This window comes from Triticum dicoccoides, chromosome 6A (assembly GCF_002162155.2).
Source record: "Triticum dicoccoides isolate Atlit2015 ecotype Zavitan chromosome 6A, WEW_v2.0, whole genome shotgun sequence".
NCBI lineage: Eukaryota > Viridiplantae > Streptophyta > Magnoliopsida > Poales > Poaceae > Triticum > Triticum dicoccoides.
Window position 1 is genome coordinate 13337041 of NC_041390.1, and position 18510 is coordinate 13355550.

An 18510-nucleotide genomic window follows, 5' to 3' on the forward strand; every position below is an offset into this window, starting at 1 on the left:
AAGGACTATGATAGATCTCCTATACTTGTGGGTCATCAAGACTCATTTCTGGCGCCGTTGCCGGGGAGTGAAGCACTTCTGGCAAGTGCAATTTGGTAAGGAAAAAAATATTACGTGCTGAAATTTATTGTTACTTGTTAATATGGAAAACCATCGTTTGAGGGGTTTGTTAGTGGTATCTTCACCTCAACCGGAAGCTCAAAGAGTTGCTCCTCAACCTACTGCACCTAATGAAAATATTTATTATGAGATTCCTTTGGGTATGATAGAGAAACTACTAGCTAATCCCTATGCAGGAGATGGAACATTACATTCTCATATGCACCTAATCTATGTGGATGAAGTTTGTGGATTATTTAAGCTTGCAGGTATGCCCGAGGAAGTTATCAAGAAGAAGGTATCCCTTTATCTTTGAAGGGAAAGGTATTGACATGGTTTAGGCTATGTGATGATATTGGATCATGGAAGTACAACCGATTGAAATTGGAATTTCATCAGAATTTTTATCCTATGCATCTGGTTCATCGTGATCGTAATTATATATATAATTTTTGACCTTGCGGAGGAGAAAGTATCGCTCAAGCTTGGGGGAGGCTTAAGTCAATGTTATATTCATGCCCCAATCATGAGCTCTCAAGAGAAATTATTTTTCAAAAAATTTATGCTCAGCTTTCTCTCAATAATCGCTCCATGCTCGATACTTCTTGTACTGGTTCTTTTATGATGAAGACTATTGAATTCAAATGGGATTTATTAGAAAGAATTAAACGCAACTCTGAAGATTGGGAACTCGACAAAGGTAAGGAGTCAGGTATAACACCTAAGTTTGATTGTGTTAAATATTTTATGAATACCGATGCTTTTCATGAATTTAGCACTAAATATGGACTTGACTCTGAGATAGTAGCTTCTTTCTTTGAATCATTTGCTACTCATGTTGATCTCCCTAAGGAGAAGTGGTTTAAATATCATCCTCCCATTGAAGTAAAATTAGTTGAACCTATTAAAGTTGAAGAAAATACTATCACTTATAATGTTGATCCTATTGTTCCTACCACCTATATTGAGAAACCACCTTTCCCTGTTAGAATAAAGGATCATGCTAAAGCTTCAACTGTGGTTTGTAAGAGTAATGCTAGATTAGGGCTAATCCCTAAAGTTGAAGAAAATACTATCACTTATAGTGTTGATCCTATTGTTCCTATCGCCTATATTGAGAAACCACCTTTCCCTACTAGCTTATAGGTTTGCCCGAAGATGAAGTTAAGAAGAAGGTCTTCCCTTTATATTTGAAGGGAAAGGCATTTACATGGTATAGGCTATGTGATGATATTGGAGCATGGGATTGGAATGAGTTGAAATTGGAATTTCATCAAAAGTTTTATCCTATGCATCTAGTTCATCGTGATCGGAATTATATATAAAAATTTTGGCCTCGTGAAGGACAAAGCATCACTCATGTTCGGGGAGGCTTAAATACATGATGTATACATGCCCCAATCATGAGCTCTCAAAAGAAATTATCTTGCAGAATTTTTATGCTCGGCTTTCTCATGATAATCAAAAAATGCTTGATTCTTCTTTAACTCGCTCTTTTATGAAGAAGGCTATTGAATTCAGATGGAATCTTTTGGAAAGAATTAAACGCAACTCTGAAAATTGGGAACTCGACAAAGGTAATGAGTCAGGTATGATACTTAAGTTCGATTGTATTAAATCTTTTATGGATACTGATACTTTTCACAAGTTTAGCACTAAATATGGACTTGACTCTGAGATAGTAGCCTCTTTTTGTGAATCCTTTGCTACTCATGTTGATCTCCCTAAGGAGAAATGGTTTAAATATCATCCCCCTATTAAGGAAAAGATTGAGAAACCGGTTATAGTTTGTCGATGTACAAAAAGGGGGTACACTTTTTGTACCCCTATAACTGTGCACGGGCAGTCTGAGCCACGAGCGCCGCCACACCGAGCACGGCAAGGGAGGTAAACCAAGGTAAGACCAAAGCTCGAAGAGGAGCAGAACGACGCCAAGACCACAAAGAGCAAAGGGGGCAGAGCAGCCCCCCCTCCGGCAAGATCCTTGCCGGGGGACAGCTTTAGCTAGCCCGGCAAGGTCCTTGCCGTGGCAGCTCGCCCCACACCTACGGAGCGAGGTCACCCTTGAGTCCACGGCCCCCATGGGGCAAGGATTCGGGAGACATCCCCGCGGTGGCATGCAGATCTTTGTGAAGACATTCAAGACCAGATGCCCACTTAAGAAGGTAATGACCCTTGGCGGGATCCCAGCCAAGGAGGACCACAAGGCCCCCGGCAAGAGCCTTGCCGGGGATGACAGCGAGCGCCACGGCAAGACCCTTGCCGGGGCCCCGGCAAGGCCCTTGCCAAGGACACTCGTGAGGCCACCATCAGGCCCGCACCAGTCGCGCCCCCACCGCCGTTCGCATGCAGCTGCCGACCCAACCAGTTGGGCAGGCACCTGCGTGGCGGCATGCAGATCTTCGTGGAGACCCACCACTGCGCCACCTCAGCTGCTTGCCTGCCTACATGGCACCACAAGCACCGCTGGCCAGGGCACGTGTCAACACAAGAGGGAGCGGCGACGGACGGGACAGGGCTCTCCCCCGTCCCCGATAAAGCAAGGACACCTAAGAAAGGCGCATTAAATGTGACTTGTCATGTAATGCGAGGGATAAACTCGCATTACTGTACCCTTTCCACCTCCTGTGTACCACTGTGGCAGCCCCTTCCCTATAAAAGGAGGCCCGAGGCGACCAGGAGGAGGATTCGGCTTTTTGGAGCTCTTCACGCCCCACAGCTAGCTCAAGAACACTGATATACAATCCACCAAAGCATGAGTAGGGTTTTACGCATCCTCGCGGCCCGAACCTGGGTAAAGGAACCGTGTGCTATCTATTTGATCCGCTCTACTCACGACCCCCGCGCCCCGCAACCGTAGTAGGGATTCTTGTGATCCCATAGGTGTCGTTTCACACCGACATAGTTAAAGAAGAAATTATCTTATTTAGGGTTTCCGATGGATGTGGGGAAAAGTGGAGGAGCCGGACTCTTTTTCTTTGTTGCAATAAGGACCTTTTGGGCTAAGGGCGTACAAGGAAAAAAAATAGCCCAAGCTAAGAAATTGATATGTTGGTAGCAAATACACAGACAAAATGCTCTGTGAGTGAACACACCTCTGCCGTCAACACGAGGAAAGGAGGCGGCAGAATTGTGAGAAAGAAATAGTTAGGTTGAGGAAGAAGGGGAAGGGAGTGAGCCCCCGACTCATGTGTCGCCTTCCTAGTGCAACCTGGGATACTCTCGCCACCGCAATCCTTGGGTCTCCCCGTGCTGCTCCCTGCTGTCAACACGGGCCTCTATCACGGCGGCGGTGGGCCTGCATCGAACATTCCGGGAAGCGTTCTCTAGTGGTACGAGTGCTGGTTAGTGGATGGTTTTTGTCCATAGACCCGGCCAACAATGGCCTTAATTCTGGCTAGCGATGAGCATTGACAACCTTGTTATGTTGCTCGCAGCCTTCTACTAATGGGAGGTTTGTGTATCTGGCCTACCTCGATGTGGGCGGGGGACTCCTCCAGGTTTGGGCATGGTGCGACCTTTCGTTCGCGGGGTGCCTTACCCCGATTGTTTTGAGGATGGCATTTGGTTGGCTTACAATGGGCATGGTGGCCACTTGTGGAGGACGTGGAGACCGAACTCTAGTGCTTATTCTTGTTGATACTAACGATGGTGGTGCCTTAGGGCATTGTTTCCTTCTTAAACGCGTCATCATGGATCTTCCACACTTGCCCACTCGTGTGTTCTCCGGGCGAAATCCTTAGATCCAGCATCTCGAGAAGAGGAGGATGGTGTCCTTGACTTCCTAATCTCCTTGGAGGCGCCGTCTTGGAGTCGCTGGCCAAACATTGCTTGTATGCTGTATGGGTCGTAGTGCGGTTGGCCGGTTTTAGGTTTTTGGCAAAAATTGGTGGTGGCGGGAGAGGATGGTGGTGTTCGCTCCTAGTCTTTTTCTTGCTCACGTGTTCCTTTGCCAAGGTGTGCACATTGGTCTTACATTTCCACCTAGTTTTGGAGAAGAGCCTAATGTTCTTATGTGAAGTCGGGTTAGTGAGACCGTGATCCATGTTGTTTCGCCTCATTCCCTATCAACACCCCCTCCTTAAGGGGTGTTGTCGGATGGCAACTAGACGACGACCAAGCTCAATCCCCTACCTTGCTTCTTTAGATAAAGATGGAAGCTAGAGCCCTTCTCCGCGTTGCTTGTGTCAACGAGATATGACATAGCAAGCAACGACTGTTTTCATCCTTGTAGCTATCATGGTGTTTCTTTATTTTCTGGTGGGGCTTGTATTCACCTCATCCCCTATTTTCCCCTTGTATTTTCTCATCTCTGCCGATTCTTCTTCTTAATGAATGAAACATAGCACATGAATGAAGCGTAGCGCTGCTACATTTCATCAAAAAAAAAGAAGGGGAAGGGTTCTGCAAAATGAGAAGGAAGAATGGGGAGGAAGAGGAGGAAAAAATGAGAGTTCGGGTTGGTGGGCTACTGGCTCTCCATGACGGTGATGGCAGTAGGTAAGACAACCCAACAATGGATGAGTAGTGAGCTCCATGCCTGGGCGTTGGGAGTAGGTCATGGTCGATGAAATTTGTTTTAAAAAAATTCAACATTCCCTTGCACGGCACAATGACAAGTGCGTCATGCAGTGGCAAGCTCATTCCTTTGGGATTTACCACGTCGAATGCATTGAATCATGTGGACATCACGTTCATCATAAGCGAGGGTGCATAGAAAAATATGTGGCAACGTGATCAGCAACCGTGTTTTTCTTTTTGAAATAATGATCAGCGACCGTGTTGAAATAGAGGACGCTCATATATCGGGGTATTGAGTTATACTCATTTGATCAGCGAGTAATTTTTTGTCTCTCATTGCAACGCACATACATGTTTACTATGCTAACATAATCGAAATAACATATCTGCCGTGTGATTGCCTATATCTCCTCCGTTTTTTCGTTCGTTTGAACCTTTCTTCTGTATAAAATAATCACAACGGATTGGCGATGAGCAAAATATGCAGAAGTGATCAGATATCTGATTCAGCTACTTGCATCAGGCTCACACGTTCGAAAAGAAAAAGAAAAATTGCTTCTCCGAACATAATTAGATGTGCTCTGTGTCATCTGTATGTATGTATGATAATCAGGCGGCTGTGTTTTCAAAATGGTTTTCCCGCTGCGGCGCATCGAAGGACGAACATCCCTAGGCGGCGACGCCGACCGGCGCCGCCCCGACGGCGGCGAGGATCTTGTCGTCGAGGTCGAAGGTCATGGCCTTCTCTCCCCGGCCGCTGCTCGCGTACTCGGCGAACCGCTCCTTGAGGTCCTCCGGCAGGTTGGTGGTGCTCGTCCATCCCAGCACCTCCTTGGCCGCCCGAGGCTCCGCGTAGAAATGCTGCAACCATCTTCGTCAGGCTCCAACCAATCCATGACGGAGATTGCGAACGTAGTGACAATTATATGTCGATCGGTGCTCTTGTTACCATGTTGCGGAAGGGGAAGGCCTTCTTGGCGTCGACGCCGGCGGCGGCCGGGTCGTAGTTGACGATCTCGACGGTGGCGCCCGCGGCCGCCGCGCACATCTTGGCCAGGCCGTTGAGCGTCACGCCGCGGTCGCTCACGCAGTTGAAGATCTTCCCGGCGGCGGCGTCGGGGTTGTCGACGGCGAGCGTGAGCATGCTGCCCAGGTCCCTCGCGTGGGAGATGTTGGTCAGCTGCATCCCCGACCCCGGGATCGGCACCGGCCGCTTCCGCACGATTCCTGCCAATTTCAATTTCAATCTCAATCGAAGATCTCAATTAATGTGTGTTTGGTCACTGATCGAGGCTGAATGATTAAGTGATTAGTCACTGATAGAGGAAGAATGATTTTGACTTACTGTCGAAGAACCACTCCTCGCAGTCCTTGTTGTTGCCGGAGCCGGTCATGTACTGCGGCCGGAACGAGGCCCAGCTGCCGAACTCCGCCGCGATGTATTTCTCCACGCCGACGTGCCCGGCGCTCTCCTTCACGGCGTCCTGCGAGCACCAGCGTAGACAGGAATTCAGGATCATCGGCTACTCAACTCTGACCAACCGAAGAACCGAGGAGATGGAATGAATGATCACCCCCTCCACGTGCGGCGGCTCGTCGGTTTGAAGGTAAATCCCGGCGCTGCTGATGAACAGGAACTGGCCGACGCCGGCCGACTTGGCCCAGTCCGCCACCGGCCTGCACGCAACCAAACATCAAAACTTCACGCTCGGTCCCCGTGTCAAGAAACAGAGGAAGCTGTCCTGTCCGGCATACTTGACGGCGTCGAGGTCCTTGCCGTTGTTTTCCAGCACGACGTCGAAGGTCGCTCCGCCGACGGCCGCGCCGACGGTCGCCGGGTCACCCCACACCGTCTTCGCCCCGGCGCTCGTCAGCTCCTGCACGCACGCGCCGCACAGAATCCATCGTCAGAAACAGAGCAGGGAAAGCCTCCGATCACAAACTCCGACGGAGCGGCGCGTCCGACCGAGAAGCGGGAGAAGGGCGGCTTCTTCATCTTGTCCGAGCCCTCGTCGCCGACTGTGAGCACGGTGACGGCATGCCCCGCCGCGAGGAGCGCCTTGGCGAAGTAGAACCCGATGACCGCGTGGCCTCCGCTGTTGGTGTTGACGACCAGCACGTTCTTCTTGGCGGCTCCGGCGGCCTGCGCGCGCACCGGCGAGGCCGCCGCACGGGCACCGCGTCCCCTCCTCGCGACGATCGCGCCGTTCACCCGCGGGAGGAACGGCGACGACAGCGACGACGGCGGCGAGCTTGAGACGCGGCCCGAGGTGAATGCGCCCGCCGCGCGCGCGGCTGTGGCGGTCGTGGCCGGGGAGAAGGCCATGGAGGAGGACGACGAGGGGATGAGAGGAGGGAGTGATGAGTGGCGGGCACGGGATGCTGGGATAGGGGAGATTTTGTAGCTGCGACCTGTGAGGCCATGTGCGCTATGCTAAGATTGAATTTGTCGGGTCGTTGATGGCCTAGAGCCATGTGCCCTCTTGTGCTGGTCCACTGAGCTTCTTTATTTTTTCTTAACTTGTGAAACGACTCCTTAACCCATTCCCAAAATTTAGTTTCTTTTTTTGCCAATATGATCAAATAAATCATGGAAGTACAAAACATCTCAAACATACTAAAAAAAACTACATAGATATTCCGAGACCACTGAAGGACACTATTGTCGTCGGAATGAGCCGCTGACGTGACCTTATCATCGCTTCCTTACTTGAGACGGTTGACCTTATCGATGACAGTTGGGAAGTCTTCGTGCACGTTCCCCTAAGAAACAATAATGCCTTGGAGCCGTAGTTGTTGTTGTTGAACCTTTGTATAGATCCGAAACACCTGACACCAAATCTCGACACATGACGAGAAACCCTAACTTCGTTGTCCCAAGGAGACAGCAGGAACCTACGCCGGAGCTCCATCGACTACGTCCGGACGAACGAACTCTAGGAAAATCGAAGTCCTGAAGACAAAATCGAAGAAGAAGTGTCGCTATCTGTCAGAGCGTCGCGAGTAAAAAAAATGACATATCCTATTAGAGAAGAAGGTTTGTTACCATTGAACATAGAAAACCCCGTCGAAAATAGACACATAACAATGAGCCCGTTTTAAGGTTGTTGACGCACTTTGACTGCCATTTCCCTATTTAGATATATTAAAACTGAGCACCCTCCCAGCCCTCTTAAGCCATCAGCATTTTTAATCGTTGGATCGTCACTTTTAGTCGTTTTTGGCCATCGGATTTGCTCTTAATTGCATCCAAATCGCGCGTGCAGGCTTCATGACGAGCGCTAGCCTTCTCGGGCCGCTGCTCCCGTGGTTTTTTCGACCATCGTAGATTCAGTTGGGCCTACTGGGCCTATACTCTCTGATCCCGTCCAGAGCAAAAGTGGAGAACCCAAAACACTGGACGCTCGGGTCTCTTTAGCTCGCAGCCGACCCCGGGTAACCTAGGTCCGTCGCCGTCCAGAGAGAGCGCATAACCGTACTGTTGTTTATATAATGCAGTTTTCCTTAGGCACGGTCCACGTACTTTATGTTGTTTATATATATGATACTAGGGTATTACTACTTAGTGCTTCTATGTACTATACATCCAAAATTTGATGTATGATATGTCAGATATCACTTCATTAATTCGTAATGTTGTTTTTCCGGTTCTATGTATTATTAGTATGGCTGAGTAATGCAACAAGTACTTAATAACTTTTTGTACGATTAAAATTTTAATCACAAAATCAATACCTGTCTTTGCACACTTTATTTATGCATAATATTTAAGAATACTATTATTATTCTATCGCAAAAACAGACGGGTGCGGCAACGCGCGCCATCAACGATCTAGTTAGAGAATAAAGTGCAATGGCAAAATATTGATCAAGAGAAATAGACTAGATATCCACTTTCACGAAATCAAACCACAAAAACAAGTCATACATTCTAGTTTGTGTACATTTAATACACTCCATATGGCATACATCAACATAATAATGCATAAAAAAATATCAATGTCATATATATACACCAACATGTATACGGTATACCTATTAACAAAGCAACGTGTGTTTCTTCGTTTTTTCATCCGTTCACCATCAAAAGCATATTTTATCTAAGGTGGTACTAAATTTTTTTGCGTTTGTCTGCATTTTTTCTAAGGATTAGTGTGTCCATCTGCTAGAAAAGAAAAATAGTTTGTCCAGAATTTCATACCGGGGCCGTGCGCTGAGGATCAGAAAGTTAGCCCACTTATTTTCCTGCCAACGCTGCTAGGAGAACCCTATTTGCTGCACGGGGCATTAAATAGACAGAACTTCCCAAAGTTCAGCCAAGACTGGGCTGGCTCATTTTCATCTTATCCCTGTTCTTTTTCCCTACTTTTTTAACTTCATTTTCATTTTCATTTTCCATTTTTTTTGATAAATTCAAAATTCGAGAAATTTATAACTTCAACTTTTGGTCAAATTTTCATAAAATTCTTCATAATTCGAAAAAATATCCTGTTTTGGAAAATGTTCAGAACTAATTTTTCTAGTACTGAAATTTATTCAAAATACAAGGAATGTTTTCGATTTCCAGAATTCTTCAAGATTTTCAATAAGTTTTTTGCATTTTGAAAATGATCGATATTCTAAAATATTGTTGTTTTAGTGGAATTTTGAAAAATTCAAAATAAATTCTGCATTAGAAAACAAATTTTCTAAAATTATTCTGCATGTTCAAAAGATGTTCACTTTTCAAGAATTGTTCACTAATTGAAAAAAATTCGTCTTTTTATATAAGGTTCATGTTTTCAAGAATGCTTGTGAGTTTAAAAAAATTCAAATTTTCTTCATGTTTTTCAGAAATGTTCTGAGTTTTCAAAAAACTATTCGGGATTTCAAAAATTGTTGATGTTTCCAAAAATATTCTGAAATTAGTTCTTACATTTATGAAAAGTAAAAAAAACACAAAAAAGTTTTGAATCTGACGTTACAATATGTTCTTAGATATGCACACTGGCCATTGGTTATTCGGACGTATTTGTTCGAGTGGCTAGCAGCATGTCGTGAGTTTGATCTTTCAAGTCATGTTTTTGTTGCATTTTTTCTCGTGCCTTAGAAACATGGGTCATTTTGGTGCATCAGTGGATCCCGTCCCATGCGCTATTCGACGCAACTAGCGTCAGATATTAGCTCCCACACAGATGGCGAAATTAAAAAGCAAACTTCGTTGCTTTGTCACCCAGGCTATATTGGGCCTCAGGTGCACTACCCTACTGGGCCTGCTCTGTATCCGGCCCATCGATCCTTGCTGAGCGTGGCAAAAATATTTTAATTTTACAGCCGTAAGGAATCAAACTTACAACATCCCATCCAATTACTCAGGTGGATGCCAACTGAGCAAGGTGGCCTTTGTTACACAAAAATTGTTGGTCCTCATATTAAATATATGTATAGATTTTGTTCCGTCCACAAGTAATTCCTGAATTTTTTTTGTCCCATGGGTGGGCTGAATTGGGCCTACCACACAATTGGGCCTACCATGGGTGGACGAGCAACAAAAAAATTGAGGTCACGAGAGGATTGAACTATGGACCTTCTCAATTGTGTTGGTGGACAAAACTAACTCAATTAGCTTGCAGTTATAATAGGAATAGTCCTAGCTTGGAGCTTTACACTAAATCCTATCAGTTTTTATATGTCTCTATGTTGTCTCGAAATAAGGAATTTGTCTTGAGAATCATGAGAACATGGACTCCATAAATTATTACCGGTGGTAGCTTGCACGTGTCAATAAAAAATAATATGTCGAGATTGTGAGCACTTATCAATAAAAGAGAATATGCTGGTTTATTTGATTAAAACATTGTGGGCACATGAAATAATCAAAGAGAATAAACCCCCAAAAGAAGGGACATTCATGCCTAGTTATATGCTTATTATGCTAGTAAAACATGATTGATGCGCTGCAATTAGCAATCCATTTGGTTACGTCCTCATAGGGACATCAACTAACCCCACCAGTATCAAGATCTCATGGGAAAACATGACCCTTGAGAAGACAATAGCTCCTCGCTCTATCGGCCACCTCTACAGAGACCATTTTCGGTGTACACGTCATTTATCTCTTCCGTTGCTTCTCATAAAAAAATATCTCTCCCATTGCAAAGCATGGGCATATGTGCTAGTATATAATAATACATACATCCATGTCATCTATATAGAGCAATATTAGCAATCCATCATTCAAAAAGGCAGACCACTATATATGCCAACATATACAAAATTATCAAATAAAAGCATACCACTCTATACACGAACATATAAAAAAACATACACACATTCAATTTGCATATACATTCAAAAACAAAATTACTACCAATTAGGGGCAGCAAACAATCAAGCATATGACTATATATACACCAACATATACAAAATTACCAATGCACACAAAACTTTTCAATTGGATTACTAATACTAAAAAAATTCTACACTAAGCATATAAATCGGATTCTACACAAAGCATATCATCCTTGGATTCTACACTAAGCATATCAATCAATCAATCCATAAGCATATCATCCATGGTGGCATGTATATCAATCAATCATTACATACTAAAAATTTTGTACACTAAAAATTTCTACAATAATCATATCATCCATGTATTCTACACGAAGCATATCATCCGGTATGTATCAATCACTCTATGGATTATACCATAAGCATATCATCCATGGATTCTACACTAAAAAAATTCTACAATAAAAATAATTGGGCATGGCTGAGCACGAGGGAGGTGCGAGGGGATGGGAAGGAGGGTTGGGATCGAGCCTGTTGTCATGGCGACTCGCTTTGGTGGTGTGGCGGCGAGCATCAAGGTCCGGTGATGATGACGAGCGGCAAGGTCCAGTGGTTGGTCGCGAGAGGGTGTACGCCGAGTAGCCGATAAATTACACTCGGCTTCTGAGGATACACCATGCAACATATATTTTTCGTGTAGGTTGTGGAGGATCATGGCATGTGTGGGGTGAGGTATACGTGGCACACACAACCCACCATATCCATGGCAGAAGGAACCCTGTGAGAACGGAAGGAAGAATGTGTGTGTGGTGCTTGGTGAAATGCGACAGAGGAATGGAGGTTGGGAGGGGAATTGAGGAGTGTGATGCACTGAGACTTATGCTTGTCGAGCAGGGAGATGCCATCATCCGTGAAGGAGGCCTTGAATTTCATGGAGACTTGCGCTCCTTGATGGTAGCGGCAGCGGATTTGGTTCCTCTTCTCGATGGGTGGCAAGGGATGGGTGGTGGGTCATCCTTGCCTGTAATGAATTGACTCAATAGAAACGGTTACCTACCAGCAGTAAAAGCTCTGTCCCACTTTCAAGTAAAATGAATGTACAAACTAGATAGAACATGTACGATCGTCTACTTAAGGATTTTTGAGAGCCCTAGATGCCAGGGATAAAGAGGGCACTTGAGCTCATGACCAGAAACGCATGGCTCCCTCCATCCACTCCCTCAACAGCACCCTCCCTGATATATATGGGATGTCCACTCTACATCCGCCATTGTAATTTTCCCCCATTCTCACCTTGATGCCTCATTTTCCATAGCCATTGGTGTAAGCTTGGCATGGAGTTCACTACTCGTCCAATGTGGTGTTGACCTACCTATTGACATCGCTGTCACAACGAGCCACTAGCCCAACAACTCGCCCGCTATTTTCTTCCTCCTTTCCCTCTCCTCATTCTTCCTTCTCATTTTGTGGAACCCGTTGCCTTCTTCTTCTTCTTCTTTTTTGATGAAATACAACAGGTTTACGTTTCACTCACATGCTACGCTTCATTCATTTAGAAGAAGAACCAACATAGATGAGAAAATACAAAAGGGGAAAATAGGGGATGAGGTGAATACAAGCCACGCCAGAAAAGAAAGAAACAACATGACAACTACAATGATGGAAATAGTCACCGCTTGCTATGTCATATCTTGCTGACACAACCAACACGGACGAGGGATCTAGCTTCCATCTTCATTCGACGAAGCAAGGTAGGGGATTGAGCTTGGTCATCGCTCGGTTGCCATCCGACAACACCCTTAAGGACGGGTCTTGATAGGGAATGAGGCAAACTAAGATGGATCACGGTCTCGCTAACCTGACTTCGGATAAGAACACCAGGCTCTTCTGCTAACTAGCTGGAACGGTAAGACCAATGTGCATAGCTTGGCAAAGGAACACATGAGCAAGAAAAGACTAGGACCAAACACCACTACCCTCTCCCGGCACATCCAGTTGTAGCCACAAACCTCAAACCGGCCAAGGGCCAACCACACTACAACCAATCCATCAAACAAGCAACGTGTCGTCGGCGACTCCAATACGGCGCCTCCAAGGTGTTACGAAGTCAAGGACGCCATCACACTCTGCTCTAGATGCTGGATCTAAAGCTTTCGCCCGGAGAACATACGACTGGGAAAGTGTGGAAGATCCATCATGATGCATTTAAGAAGGAAAACAATGCCCTAAGGCACCATCATCGTTGTTACCAGCAAAAGCGAGCACATGGCTTTCACCCACAACAACACACATCACTGCTGCCAAAAGAACCACCTCGCCATAGAATCCAGTAAGCACTAGAGTTGGATCTCCACGACTTCCACAAGTGGACACCATGTCCGTTGCAAGCCAGCCTAAAACACTCTTCAAAAGAACGGGGGTAGGGCACCCCACCAACGGAAGGTCACGCACCATGCCCAAACCTGGAGGAGTCCCGCCCACAATGAGGTGGGCCACACTACTAGGAAAAGGCCTACTAATGGCGCACCTAATTTGGCCATTAATGGCGCATTAGTGGTGCGCCATTAGTGCCACACTATTAGTATATTTTACTAATGGCGCATCACTGGTGCGCCATTAGTATCTGGTATATTAATGGCGGACCTCAGATGCGCCATTAGTATATACAACAGTGCACCATTAGTATGCCTCCCAGGGGGGCCATGTATACCCAGGTGCTTTGGCATACTAATGGCGACAACAACAAGATGCGCCATTAGTAACTTCGGCATACTAATGGCGCACTGTTTAATGATGTGCCATTAGTATCCTTTGGCATACTAATGGTGCACTGTGATGTGATGCGCCATTAGTATGAATATTAAGTTTTTTTTATTTTTTTATTTTCTGTTTTTTGCACAGGTTACAAAATGTATAATTGGACAAAATATAGATAGCACACATCAACAACAGATTCATCGAATACAATAGAAGATTAGTCTCTGAATACAATTCATCATATTAGTCTCCGAATACAATTCATCATATTAGTCTCCAAATTGAAAAGACCGAACAAAGATAGAACATTATATTACAAGTCTCGAGACTGCGAGTAGCGAGTTTGTCTTCACATTACAAGTCGATATCGATCATCTAAACTACCATCACATAGAAGAGAGCTGCGGTCATCACGATGAGCATCATCACGAAGAAACTCGTCTTCATCCGGTTCCTCCAACGCTCCCTCCCCTCTCCCACTAGATAGCGGGCGTATCTAGATTCGGCCTCGGCCCTAGTGGTGTACCCTTTGTAACTGTTACCGCTGAATCGGTGAACCTGTCTCCGACACTCCTCCCAGTCGTCGTAGACTCCGGGAACCTTACCCTTGTACACGACATACGACGGCATCGCTATGCACTAGCCAAACGAAACGTTAGTACCAATTCACAGACAATACATAAGCAATATATAAGTATGCAACAGAACGGTCGAAAGAGAAAAGCAAGACATTAATAGCATCGATTACATCTAAGTTGAACGACTCTCGAAACCAAAGAGACATACTACAAGTTCATTAAAGTTTAATTACAACATGAGCCAATCGATGTTTCAGAACTAGACACAGCATCACTGCTTTCGACTCGACTCAAGGGACCGGAGCGTGGATGAAGCCGCCGTCTATCGTGGGAGTCATGAAATAACGGTCGTTGTCAGCCTGCATTTGTAGCATTGTGTCGATGTCACTGTTGGACGGTTGATTTCTGAGGTAGAACTGCCCCGAGGTACGAAGGACATCTTGATGGATGATTTCCGCAAACTCCGACTGAATGCGAAAGAATTCTTGTCTGATGTCCGCGTCCTGGATTGCCGACACGCTCGCGGCCCAATCTTTGAGTTTACTCGGTAGCAGAAGTTGATGATGGTCCCGTACGATCGCCCGCATGTGATGGATGGCGTAGTAGGCACCCTTCTGACCGCCAGGCGGCTGCTTGACACAGCAGAACGTCGTATTGTGGGAGAACACGTGCTTGCCATACTTACGAATAGGCCTGGTGAAGGTGCCTCCAGATTTAGCATAGCCGGGGAGAACATCATCAAGAACCTTCTTGACATTTGTGTAGTCTACGTTCGAATGACGGTCCAGGTCAAAATACGTGGCCATGGAATATTTGGGGCTTAGGAGGATGAGCGTGCAATGTGTGTCACTGCAGAAAACACGGAATGTTAAAAGAAAAACGATCGAAATCTAAGAATTCATATGTTACGGGGCGGTTGAGGGGAGGACTTACTCGGGAAAGTAAGGCACGAGGAAGTTATCCTTATCTTGGTTTGCCAGAATGACGCCTTCGAGGTAAGAACTCGCGACTTGCCGGTCCCCAGCGCTGCCCAAGATCTTGGCACGCATGTAGAAGGGGTCGACTATCACGATGTCCGGGGTCTTGCCGCGAATGATCCGCATCTCCATACTCAGCAAAAATAGCCGAACAAAGGTGTAGTGCAGCGGATGAAGGTTCAACATAGCGTGGATGTCATCAAACCTCAGGACGATCGTACCCCCGATGGAGTTATCCACAAAGCCCTTGCCCTCTGGCACCTTGGCCGCGAAAACCGGGTATGCCACATCCTTCTCTCTGAGACGCCGCTTCTCCAAAGAAAGAACACAGTCATGCAGACTCCGCATAGCACCGGTTGCAGCATCGAGCATATTTCTCGGTAGCATCGGCCTACCCGCCACATGCAGCCTCCTCATTAAATCCTCAAGTGAAGGTGGCCCGTCCTAAGCACGGATCGTACTCGGTGCCGGCTGGCCCGCACCCTTGTTAGTCTTTCTTTTGCGTTTCTTCTTCTTCTCCTGTAATGGGACCGAGTTCTGCTCACAGACCGCCTTCTTGAGTGTGTTGGGGCTGATAATATTTCGCACCTCGCCTATCTGAGGCTCGGTGAAGTCGGCAGCTGGAGGCGTCTCCTGAGAGCTGAACTGTAGACGACGCCTGTTGCAACTTGGCTTCTCCGCGGTACCAGCTAGATCGCGCACGTCTTTTGTTGGGTTGCGTTCTTCAGAAGGAGGCCCCATGAAGTCGCCACCGTACCCATGATCGGCAAAGTACTGATCGACGTTGCCAAATGTATCCTCGTCGTCGTCGTTCTGATCCTATGCCATATGCATGTTTGGATCCAGTGGCATAGGGATGTCCGGCACTGTTGCGGCGGTCTTGCCATGGGGCTGACTTGGCGCCGGCACGACTGGCGGTGTTGTCTTTGGGGTGGTGTCCCCCGCCCCCAAACGAATCTGGCTCTTCGGCCAAAGCAGGGGCCAGCTCAGGCAGGCGCTGAGGGTCATCACGTCATCATCGTCGGCCCCGACGGGTCGAATCGGAGGTAACAACTCGTCGCGGCCTGGCAGCACCGGAACCAGTTGAACCCTAAACAAGTTGGGTGGCATCTGGGTACCGTGGAACAAGGGGTTGCCCGGTTGAACGATTTTGCCCTTGGCGACATCCACCAACTCGTTGTTCACGAAGTGCAGGAGAGTGCACGGAACGTCGGTGGCGCCCTGCGAAAACATGTAGGGCGTTAGGGATGCCCAGTCAAAGGCAAGGAGATGATGTCCTCGGCCGAGAGAGGCTTAATTAGTTACCGTGATGATGGCGTCGAGCTCAGCTAATGTCGAGGCACCGCCAACGGCGGGCGTGCAGTTGACGGAGGGGCCGCTTGCTGCAAAGGTGGTGGCCGGCGTACACCCGGGTGCATTAAGCTCCCGTGCCGGCGTCGGAGACACCAATGCCGCCTCCGCAGGAGACACCAATGGCCCCGCCATCGCGTTCTGCGAGTTGCTGGCCGTGAAGCTAGGAATCGGGGGCGGCCCCTGTTGGCCGCCCGCAATCCACGCACTCAACCCCTCGATCAAGGTAGGCACAATGGCGGTGATCGTCGCTCCGAGTTGTTGTTGCACTTGCTCTTGGACAATCTCCGGAATCCGCGCCACCTGTACCTTGAGTTCTTGAACCTCGCGCGCCTGGCTTTCCGAGCTGGTCTTTTTCTCCTTTCGCCCACCAGTGTTATAGTATGACGACCATTTTGTCGACAAGCCTTTGCCGGCCACACGACCAGCTGACGTCGGCTTACTGAGCTTATCCTTGTTCTTCATTATATTCAACGCCCTATTTAGAGTGGTGTCCCAAGGGTTGCTCTTAGTCGACCCCGCGCTACTGCTTTCAGTCGCCTGCGGAAGGAATGTGAACCATTTAGAAATTTGGCTTCATTAATTAGAATGCAACCATATGGAGCTAATTACAGGGGGTGTACTCCTTACCAGAACAAGCTCAAGCGCCCTGGTCTTCAGATCCGTGGTAAGCTCCTTTGTTTTCGGGTCCTTCTTGTACCGGGCCCTGACAAAGTTCCTGGTCTGCTTGTCACCGTATTTATCGAAGAGGGGCGGTAGGCCTTTCTCGGCACGGTCCGCCTCCTCCTTGTCCCATATAGGCTCCGCCACTCTGTAACCGCCGGGACCGAGTGTGTGTTCCCCTAAGTTCAGCTCCCGCATTTCTTTCCCCCACTGACTTGATTCGGAGTTTGCAGTGCTCGAGCAATTGATCTTGAAGTCGTTGTAGTCATCTTCGGTGATCGAAGGATTTTTCTCCTTGATCTTCTCATAACTCTCACCTTTCTCGATCATTCTCTTCACATTGCTTTTCCAAGTAGACAGGGCCTTGCTCATCTTCGTGAGGGCAGCATTGTTCACTTTATTCCCTTTGAGGTTTGTGTTTTCAAATTTAGCGGGGAACTTGTATCTTTCGTGCAGCTTCGTGAAGAGGAGGTTGCGCAAATTCCCTCGGTCAGGATGCCTCAGGTTCTCGGTGTTGATCGAGACGGTGCTCCGGAGAATGCACCCGAGCTGAAGCGAGTACCCCTTGACTATTCGTTCGGGCGCCATTGGATTCCCGTTGGAGTCCACTTCAGTAACTTCCTCCTTGAGGGTGCAGAGCACGGTCGGGCGCCGGTCCTTCCGTTGCCTCTTCGGTTGGCTGCCATCTGTGCGTGCGCCGCCATCATCAGTGGTGGCATCAGTGGGGTCATCCTCGGCGGCACCATTAGTGGTCTCAGGATCGTTGGGGAAGGCGACGTCCTCATACAAGTGAGGTTGTTCCTCCATCTCCTGGGACAGCTCCCAGAATGCCTTGCCGCCCGAACCCCCGGCCTCATCGTTGTTGGCCATGTTTCTCTCTAAATAGGAACAAACTTTGGTCAAAAGGTTGGTTATTGTCAAGGAACAAGATCATGGTCTCATCATTTAGGGTTTGTCGACACTGAGGCATCATAAAAGCTAAGCTTTTATCATTGAGGGTTTTTCGATGCCGAGGCACCCTAAAAGCCTAAGCTTTCATCATTTCGGTTTTTATCGACACCGAGGCACCCTAAAAGCCAAGGTTGTATAATTAATGGTTTGTCGACACCCATGCATTAGTCACAAGTACCCCATATGTCCTATTTTTAGCAAAGTCATGCTAAAATTCACGGAAAATTTCAGCATGACCTTTGCTGAAAATAGGACATATGGAGTACCCGAATTTGCCGGAACGGAAGTTAATCGACATTCTAGCCAACTCAAGGGCCTCTCGGGTGGACAAGGCAAAAAAG

The 18510-nt window shown here is 47.2% G+C and overlaps 1 protein-coding gene across 1 annotated transcript; it reads right to left on the reverse strand.

Annotated features, from left to right (window-relative positions):
• Positions 1 to 4956: 4956 nt before the first annotated feature.
• Positions 4957 to 6999, reverse strand: LOC119319364 (chloroplast stem-loop binding protein of 41 kDa a, chloroplastic-like). The gene is made up of 6 exons (XM_037593855.1): positions 6587 to 6999; positions 6376 to 6497; positions 6195 to 6297; positions 5966 to 6104; positions 5570 to 5847; positions 4957 to 5481 (listed from the first exon to the last, which is right to left on the reverse strand). The coding sequence occupies exons 1-6, from the start codon at positions 6944 to 6946 to the stop codon at positions 5290 to 5292; spliced, it is 1194 nt and encodes a 397-aa protein (XP_037449752.1). The 5' UTR covers positions 6947 to 6999; the 3' UTR covers positions 4957 to 5289.
• Positions 7000 to 18510: the final 11511 nt, after the last annotated feature.